At 35.8% G+C, this 10,070-nt stretch overlaps 1 protein-coding gene across 2 annotated transcripts in view; it reads left to right on the forward strand.

Moving 5' to 3' along the window:
- Window positions 1-10,070, forward strand: part of baiap2l1b (BAR/IMD domain containing adaptor protein 2 like 1b) — a 79,140-nt gene that overhangs the window by 32,061 nt on the left and 37,009 nt on the right. For both annotated transcript variants that reach the window (XM_016229492.1, XM_016229491.1), the window contains 3 exons: window positions 3,193-3,254; window positions 7,259-7,330; window positions 9,204-9,338. In XM_016229492.1, coding sequence (XP_016084978.1) covers window positions 3,193-3,254; window positions 7,259-7,330; window positions 9,204-9,338 — 269 coding nt within the window. The remainder of the gene's footprint in view (window positions 1-3,192; window positions 3,255-7,258; window positions 7,331-9,203; window positions 9,339-10,070) is intronic.

The raw sequence follows: 10,070 nt of genomic DNA on the forward strand, positions 1-10,070 counted from the left end.
AAAGCAGCTATTGAACTATTCCTTTAATATTGGTATAATCGGTTATAACATGAATTTTTTTATCAAAATTATATGAATGATTATATTTATCCGCTTATAAGACAGTTTTATTTTATTTTACTCTTATCAGAGTTGTATTATTGGTGCATCCCAACTTTCACGGCATGCACTAGGGCTGGGTTTTGACACAAATTTCACAATTCGATTCTCATTCACAAGCTTGCGATTCGATTTGCTTCGATTCGATATCGATTATTTTGGATAAATATCAGGTACAGTACATACCAAATTTTCTCAAGGAAAAAAAAAAATATCTCAACGAATGCTGTAAAATATACACGCGAGTCAGTTGGTACTACATTATAATATTGAAGGTTAAAATTGACTGATTTGTGCTGTACAACTCAATGAAGTTTTTATAAAAATTAAGTTACAATTACTTAAGTTAGTTTTTTTTTTTTTTATATATATACATATTTAAATAGTGGCTGTCATTAGAGTTGCAAAGGGGTGGAAAATTTCTGGTAAGTTTCCGGAAACTTTCCAAAAATCCCTGGAATATTCCAAAAAATCCTGGAAACTTTCCAAAATTTCTGGAACGCTTCCAAAATTTACTGGAAATGTTTCACCTTTTTGCAACCCTAGCTGTCATAAAAGCTTGGACGGATTTATTCAAACATAAATAAAACTTTAAAGAACAGTAAAAAAAATTATAATGAATGTTATATGGTGCATATATTTAGCAAAATGCCCCCTACAATTTATTTTTCTGGCTGACTCAGAAAGCATATTCTGTCACCAAATATGCTTTCTGAGGTAAATGTGACGTTACATGAATTGTTTACAAGCTGTTATATTGACGTCTTTGCGCTGCTGAGACACTGATTGAGCGATTACATGAGACAGGATACGGATTGTAGAGTTGTACTCTTTCTTTTAACTTGCCTTCGGATGTTTAGTCATGTTTATTTTGTGCTGAAACTGGTATTAATGTGGAGGAGATGATCGGTTCACGTGCGCCTCGTGCTGTCGTGCGCTGCTGCATCTGTTGAACTGAGGAGCTACAGCGATCTGTCACTCCACATTAAACGGCCAAAACGGCATTTATTGTTTGAATACTGCATTACAATGGACATAATTTGAAATCTGAGACTGTTTCATATTAAAAGTACCAAAGCACAATGTTTATTGCGATTTATATTGGGTGTGCTTCAATGTTCCATCCATTAACTGAAAACAGGCTAGAATATTAGATTCTTGGGATTTAGGAATCGATATCGTTTCTTAAAAATGAGTCGAATAAAATCGAGATATCAATATTTTTTTACCCAGCCCTAGTATGCACATGATAATCCAAAGTTCTCCATTTGTTTTGTGAAGACTGATCATTTTAAAAACGATATTTATTTTGCTGTGAATGTGTCCAATTCGGTTTGCTGCATTTTCTGTTAAAGTTACTGTTTTCCTCTCCATTTGCTGACTTTAGTTAACATGTTGTGTTTGGTACTGAGGAAGAGTGACCCAAGAATCATGTGAACAGAGGACTGAAGAGAGTGACAGAAACAATAATGCAATCTCTCGGACTCGCTCTATGGAAAACTCTTATTTTCTTCTTCCACATCTACACTAGGGATGTGCGCGATGACTAATTTGACTGTCGTTTAAACGAACGTTTTGTTTCCGACTAGTCGACTAGTCTAAAAGCAAGAAACCCCCAAAAGATGGTAAGAAAAAAAAAACCTCTGTGCTTGCGTGTAGCATATATAATAGCCTATATTTGAAATACTTAATCTATGAATCACACTGTCAAATCCCTCAATGAATTCTGCTTGCCGCACACTTGCCTCGCGTTATTTCATTTTAGGTGGTTGTTAAAAAGAAATAAAAGAAGAGCATACACTCAACGTCAGTCAAAGCATAGCTTATTTATTCAAATCAGCTGGGCAAATGCAGAACAATAGGAAGGTTTATCAAGAAATAGCATTAAAACGGCTTTTAAAAACATACTTCGTGTAGGCTATATTGTTTAAAAACAAAATGCAACAATGCCCATTTTACTTACTCGGACCATGCGTTATTTGTTCAGTGAAATTATCAACGTAGTCTGGTGAAAGACGGGACCTGAGGCGATTAACAATAAAATTACTGCATTTGAAAAAACACGCTCGGCAGGAACTGAAGTCGCAGGCACGCAGAGATAACGAAAAGCAAGCCGATGGAGTTTCAGAAAGCGCCTGGACATCCCGCACCACCACCGAAGTAGGTCTTCGTTAGAGGAATAGACGGCGCGGACGGGATCGCAGCGCCTGCGGGTTGTAGTGAATGACATGATTGACATTTGCTGGCTTTAGCCAGCCTCTAAGCTAACGCCTACGTGCCTGTATTGAATATGATTGCGCATCGCTCCAGTAGAGTTATTGTAAGACAGTTTGACAGTACACAGTTTACACAACTTTTCCGTTTCCTTCTAATTCAAAATAATCCCACAGCATCTCGTCTTTCGCATTGTCATTTTTGAACTCGCCGCAACTAACACGAAGAAAACGCATATGAGGTCTGAGGTAAAAATGTAGTTTTCGCCCACAAACTTTTTAAAATAATGTATTATTTTTCAAATGTTTTATCTTAACTTGTTATTTAATGTAATTTGAATGATTAAAATCATGGTTTTCTTTTTCTTTTTATTTTTTCTGTCGTGTAATCGACTATTGTTTTCAGTGTCGACTAGTAGGAGCTGTACCGTTTAGTCGACTAGACCCGCACATCCCTAATCTACATGCATCAGTCTCTAGGGCAGGGATAAAATCTCTTAGCAGACGTCTGTCCCTCCTTCTCTCTGTCCAGCAATCAAATACAATTCTTAAGGATGTTTGAGAATTGCCTCTCAAATAAGTGTTGAATAAGTGTGTGGTGGGCGGATCCTTTATATAAAGTGCTCTGATTTATGCCGTAGGTTTTGCATTTTAATCCCCGTTTGATTACAGCGGGTAGGAGCATGCTGTGAGAAATATCCGTGCACACAGTGTGTTTTAATTACAGTAGCTGCTCTGAGGGAGGACTGTTCTTGGAAAACAAGGCCGTGGGGGTTTATTAAACAGGGGAATTCTGCGGATTATTCGATTAAAAACAATGGACGTGTTAATAGCCTTTGTATTGGTGTGAGAGGCTGATAAGTGTTTTCTCTGTCCTTAGGGGTCATCCTGATGGAGATCTCAGACGTCCATCGGAAAGTCAACATAGAACTGGAGGAGAATGTGAGTGTGTGTTTGTTGCTTGCTGTGTAAACATTCTTAGGCTGACAGAAAGCACATTCAAACTCACCCAAGCAAGAGATCGCCATCTGCAATTTAATCGCATATCAAACATCCCATTTCCCATAAACTTTATGGACTCTCTCCCATTGACGTACAGGCAGTCTTATTAGTGTAAACGACAGGAAAGGGTAGAGGAATACAGCGGACATACCTACTGCGTGTTAGATTGTAGTGTTTTTATCAGAGCAGGTTTGAACATGCCTGTTGATGCACCTGATCCCAGCGCCACATGATGACACGGCCGTTCCTGCTGGTGCAGCTGCTGATCTGTGAATCAAAAACAGGACACCCAACAGAAGACAGGCCGTGTTTAAACAGCTTCAGTCAAATCTGATATCATTTTCACAAACCTGAGCATTCCTGAAATACCTGACAAAGAATTAGAGTTGTGATACCGATACCATTCCTAACCTTTTTTTAGTTTTTTTGTGGACGATAACTAATGTAATTGCCAAAAATTTTAATCTATACTAGTTTGACAACAGTAAGGTCTAAAACATAAACTAACATATGTCGGTTTTAGTACACTAGCATAATTTTTAGTTAATCTATATAGTATGACTTAAAGTGATAGTTCACCCAAAAATGAAATTTGTGATCATTTACTCAACCGTTCCAAACCCAAAGCTTTTGTATATGAACCCAAAGACTTTTGTTCAACTTCATAACACAAAATAAGACCTTTTTATTAATCTCTCATTTTTGTCCATCCATTGCAACTGTAATTTACAAGCTCATAAAAGTAATCTATATGAATTGTGCGGTTTAATAAAAGCCTTCTAAAAAGATACGATCGCTTTATATGATGAACTGATTTAATTTAGGATTTATTCCGATTATTCCGTCTTAGATGAGCCTTGGGTTGGGTACCGAACTCGGTACTTTTAAGGGTACCGACCGAATTGCGTCGGTACTACCGAGTACCGATTCACGTTAAATCAATTGGTGCCAAATTTCGGTACCTGAGAAATCATCTGGGCACATACACTACAGACCGAGAAAGAGAGACCCTGTGACGTGATGTCACCCCTGCAACTCGTTCAAACAACACACGGCAAGCCAAAATGTTCTGAAGTGTGGTTACATTTCTAGGGCCATATGGTTTCTGCGAAAACGCGGACGGGCTCGTGGAGTCCATTCATAAAAATGCCACGGAATTCATCAATTTTGGACGAATAAATCAAAGGTAGCCACTGCCACTTAATTCGAATTGCGATATGAACTAGTGTCTGTGACTATTAAAATGCAAAAAGACGGTTTAAATATGAATCCTGCATGTTCCGCTTGCCTCTGTATGTATGAATGGTGGAAACGCGGTTTTGTTTACCACACAAATACTGAAGCACGCGTGATACTCGTGGTGATTTTTGGCCTCTGCGTCTCATTAAACACAAAAACGTAATCTCCAGAGCTGCTGTGAGAGTCACTTAGCGAGAATTTTACCGTTTCATTTGAGAAAACTAGCATCATCATACTGTATACACACCGTACTTTTATTTTGACAGGTTGCCATGAAGTTTCTGTTTAACATGTAACAGAAATGTATTACTTTTGTACAGTATAATGTACATCTTTAAATATTCTATTTTCTATCAAATTTAAATAAAACAATTAAATGATCAAAATAAATATTACAACAAGATTAATCACTTAAATTGTAGAATTTTTTTTTTAATTATTAGCCTATTAAAAAAATGTTTTAAAGGAATATTCACACTTTTTCTTCCATATATTAATTTCAACGGTAAACCTCAGTTTGTTTGCCAAAAAATGAAAGGGTTTAATTTTCATTTGATTTAAAATAAATGTTTAATGCCTTAATTTGATTTTCAGAAAAATTAAAACAAGAATTTCTGTTTGTTTACAAAATGTTTTTGTAATTACACAGAGTAAAGTACCGAAATTTAGGTACCGGTACCGTACCGGTTAAAATGTGAACGGTACCCAACCCTAGATGAGGCCCCTCGTTGTGATGGGGCCTCTGTCCACTTTCCTGGTATAATTAAATGCATATTACTTAATCACCACCACTGTGTTTTTCTGGCACAAACAGAATAAGGGTTGAATGAACATCTCAGTCAGGGTGACTGCAAAAATTATAATAATAATTATAATATTAAAAACAATATTGGTTTAGCCCAAAAAATGAAAATTCTGTCACCTACTCACCATCATGTCATTGTAAACCTTCTTTCATGAGAAAAGAAAGGATACATTTTGAATAATTTGCTGGTTATTCTTTTCCATCAAAGTTTAGGTTTCAAAAATGGATGCCAATGCACCATAAAGGTGTTATAAAAGTAGTCTATCCAGTGCGATTTTTCAGAACATTCAAAAACAGAGCAATGAAAAGCAGCTAAATATTTTTTTAAATAAATAAAAAATGCTGTGAATTTGAAAGGCCTTTTTACAAAGTGAGCCTAATAATAAAGATATATAGTCAAGTTAGTAATGTTGCTATTTTTCATTACATTCAGACATCTGTGCCATTATCCCTAATGTTAATTCAAGTAGCTGCTCTAAACATGTTTATGAAATCTAACTTGCTTAGTATGATTGTTCAAATGGTTGCTCTGCTTTGATGGTAATTGACCTGAATGAAAAAAACTTAACAACATAGAGTATGTTTTTTTTTGTTTGTTTTGTTTGTTTGTTTTTGCTACATAGTATTTTAATCATTTTATTCTCTGATATTTCAACATTTATTTAGCATTTATTTTTAACTCCGTTTCTTGATTAGAAAAGACCAGCTGAGATATTCATTTGTATATGGCAAAAGTAAACCACTACTGCATTCAGTACACGGCAAGCAAGTTACGTGACAAAACTAAACCCATTATAGACAAGACACTATATACTTTATTATCTAGTCTAGTCAGCTTTATTGATTTTGACGAGTCCAGAAGTCTGTGCAGTGAGCTCTGAACCTCAGGACTCAAACTGTTGTGTGAAACTGTAAATCTGCAATGACAGCTTCAGTGATTATAATGGGATGGGTGCGTTCTGATAATGTTGCACTGCTGCTTTGTGCATAATTTATTCAAAATTTGAATACGTTTTGTTTTTCATGCATCTAATAGCATATCTGCTGTCATTTTCAACCAAGATAGAGACATTTTCTTCCCTGCTTGAGATTTTAAGACACTCTTTTCCATCCCATATTGATTGACAGGGCAAAATCGGCTCTGATCATTAGCTGTTTTCATACTGATGTCCTGCAGCACAGATAGTTACGTTTATCGTCCAATACTGATGGTTGTGCAGATTTCCTGACTGTCTCCATAAAGATTTTTCATTATTAGGGCTGGAATGATATGTCGGTGGTTGGATTATGTGATTAATCCAAGCCCTTACACACTGTGCCCTTTTCACTGTAGCCCTTTTCTACTATGCTAGCCTACATTGTACCCAGAACCTAAAAATTCTCCTGTAGATCTATGAAATAATGAAACAAGAATGTCTTGAATATAAGGCAGACACATCTAAAACACAACAGTGATTCCTCATTTAATGGCTGTAGCAAATGAAGCATTTTTCTGAGTGAAGACGTGTATTAATGAAGACGTGTCAGGAACGCTGTGAGTGTGGGATCTCACTTAAAAAGGGGCAAAACAGATCTGAGGGAGAGGGGTAGGTGGGATGCACTTGTAGCCGTGATGATGAGGTGTTGATGTAAGCGCACTCGCCCTCGTGCATTAGGTTGATGGGTTAGTTAGTGTGTGTGTGGGTATCCCTCTGTTTGTCTCTGACTCATCTCCTCTATAAGCACTTTAGCTTATACAACAACTGTAAACACTCGGTTGCCTCGTTTTCTGGTCTTGTATGTGTGTGTTGTCACTGTAGACCTCTCACCAGCACACTTTCACACAAAACCATTATCATTCATTTTGTGGGGTTTGTATCTTTTTATTTTCTTCATTTTCTTTCTCTCTCTGTCTCTACAGTTCAGACAGTTTCATCGGGAGATTATTGCAGAGTTGGAGAGGAAAACTGACATGGATGTGAAATACATGACGGTGAGCTGCTGTATGTTCATTATTGATGGGAAAGCTGCTTATAGGGAAGATACTACAGTAAAAAACCTACATTAAAGATAATTTAAGAGGGTAAAGTGGTCATTATTTTGGATCGCAATGGCAAGTTGCAACAGAAGTACTAAACTTGAACAGATGCACACTACCACTTAAATGTTTGTGGTCAGTATATATATTTTTTAAAGAAATTAATACTTTTGTTCAGCAAGGATGCATTAAACTGATCAAAAGTGACAGTAAAGACATTTATAATGTTATTTTTGTTCATACAATAAAAGTCATTGGTAACCAGAACAGCTTTGTTACCAACAGTCTTCAAAATACCTTCTTTTATGTGTGTGCAAAATAAAGTCATACAGGTTTGAATCGACATGAGGGTAATTGATGACAGAATTATAATTTTTTGGGTGAACTATCCCTTTAATGTTTTCATTTACATTTCATTAAAAAAAAAATGATACTCTAAATAAGAAACTAAAACTGCCAGCAAGTGGCGGGAAATGTCTTTGAGTCATTCATTCATTCAATTCGTTCAATCGGCTGATTCTTTCAGAAAATAAGTAAACAGCTCTCTTTATGAATGAGCCATTAAATCATTGGTTTACGCGATTAATTCAAAACACGGATTCATTCGGAAACTAAACACAGCTGTGTTGCTCGGAGATGCACAACAGTTCTGCTGTGGCTTAATCCATAATGTTTTTGTTGGCAAAACTGTGGAAAAACAGACAATATTGTGTTTAAAATATAACTATATTAACTTCTTATTTACTGAACTGTTGTATAAGATCACATTTGCACTCATGCTAAACAGCACTGATGTGATCTAGCTCTCGCTGCTCCTGTGATATCGCTTATCGTGATATAAATATGAGACAAAAAAACTCATAAGGGACATTTTTTGCCCCAATATCTTGAATTTTAGGGCATGACTGCATTGATGGAGTTGTTGCCCTGCATCATATTTGTCAACAGTCTACTGTGTATGAAATTTAAGATGATGTACAGGTCTGGGGTTGGGGCCAGTGCATTAACAGCATTAAAATATTTTAATTGCGTTATTTTTTCATAACCATGTTAGCACCAGACAATATATTGGTTCACCACTAATTAAACTAACTACATCAAAATGCTGCTGAAAGGGAAAATACCATCTGAATTTATTAAGAAAAAAAACTTAAAGCATGTTAAACTTAAACATGATACATTTATATTAATTAAGAACATCTTTTAATTTATTCAAACTAAATTAAAAACATAGTGCTAAACTGTAATCTGTCTTTTTTTTGTTTGGTGGTTGTTGTTGTTAACAAATCGTGAAATGCCCTGCAGGGTCTTTGAGGAACACTTGTGGTAACGAATATGTGAATTGTTTCTTTTGTTCTGGCCTCATTTGCAAAAATGAATCAGACTTCCCAGTGCTAGAGAGATGCAGGGAGCATATTTGCATTTGATTGTTGCCTCTGCATTCTCTGTTATAAGGCTGTGTGCATTACAATGTGACCTAAAAAAAAAAACAGTGATATATAGCGTAATGTCACACTACAATGCTGCTAGTTGGAAAACATAGCTGCTAACAGGAAAAGCTTGATTATTTTGAAAACGACTACTGTCACATTAGTTGTCATTACTTTGTTCCCAATGCTGTTGTCCGTATATGATTCTTTACAGACTGGGAAATATGCCTAAAATGGCATTATCTTCAGAGATGGGAAGTGAAAATCAGATGCATGTCACACTATTTGTTTCCTGTCTACATCTAGCACAGAAGTCAGTGGAACTCATCTCTGCACTGATACACTGTGCATGTATGGACACGACTCCATGTCACTGATCGAATACAGTTTGTCCACAGGCCACATTTAAGAGATATCAGACCGAACACAAGATGAAGCAGGACTCGCTGGAGAAATCGCAGTCAGACCTGAAGAAGCTCCGAAGGAAAAGTCAAGGAAAGAACGCTTCGAAGTATGAGAGTAAAGAGAATGAGGTACGTGGGTTTGTGCCACACATACTGTATATACCTACACATGCTAATGTTTTTATTTACAGTTAAAAAATAATTATATTTATAATAGAAAACAATTTTAAAAACAAAGCCTTACAAGGTAACAAAATATAAAATAAAAATGAATGGCAGACATTTAGGCCAAAGTGGGCGAAGATAAAATATTTTTTTATAAAAAAAATAAGAACAAAGATACATTTTACAAATACACATAATATATAAACAAAACAAACAGTGCTTTATTTTTCAGGTACAGTAGGTGTACTTAGCTGGAGCATTCAAGAAATTGAATGAACAAATATAAAAATAAAACACTATAGGCCTACACTTCACTGTGTAAATTATACACTGATTCTTGTTAAAGCCACTTTATTAAAGTTCCTCAGTCAAGAGCACTGAGTGATTTTCTTTTGTTTTGTTGTTTTATTAACATTAAAGGGATAATTCACCCAAAATCATCATGTAAATCATTTGCTCTCTCTAAAGTTGTTTTAAACCTGAATGACTTTCTTTCTTCTGTTGAACATAAAAGTTGCCAACTGTTTGGTTACTCATATTCTTAAAAATATTTTTTTATTATTCAGCACAAGAAAGAAATTAACACAGGTTTGGGACAAATTAAGAGTGAGTAGCTAAATAATGACAGAATTTAAATTTTGGGGTGAACTATCCCTTTAACCCTCTGGGGTCTGAGGGTGTTTTGGGCCCTGGAGA

This window comes from Sinocyclocheilus grahami, unplaced genomic scaffold (genome assembly GCF_001515645.1).
Source record: "Sinocyclocheilus grahami isolate Dianchi unplaced genomic scaffold, SAMN03320097.WGS_v1.1 scaffold353.1, whole genome shotgun sequence".
NCBI lineage: Eukaryota > Metazoa > Chordata > Actinopteri > Cypriniformes > Cyprinidae > Sinocyclocheilus > Sinocyclocheilus grahami.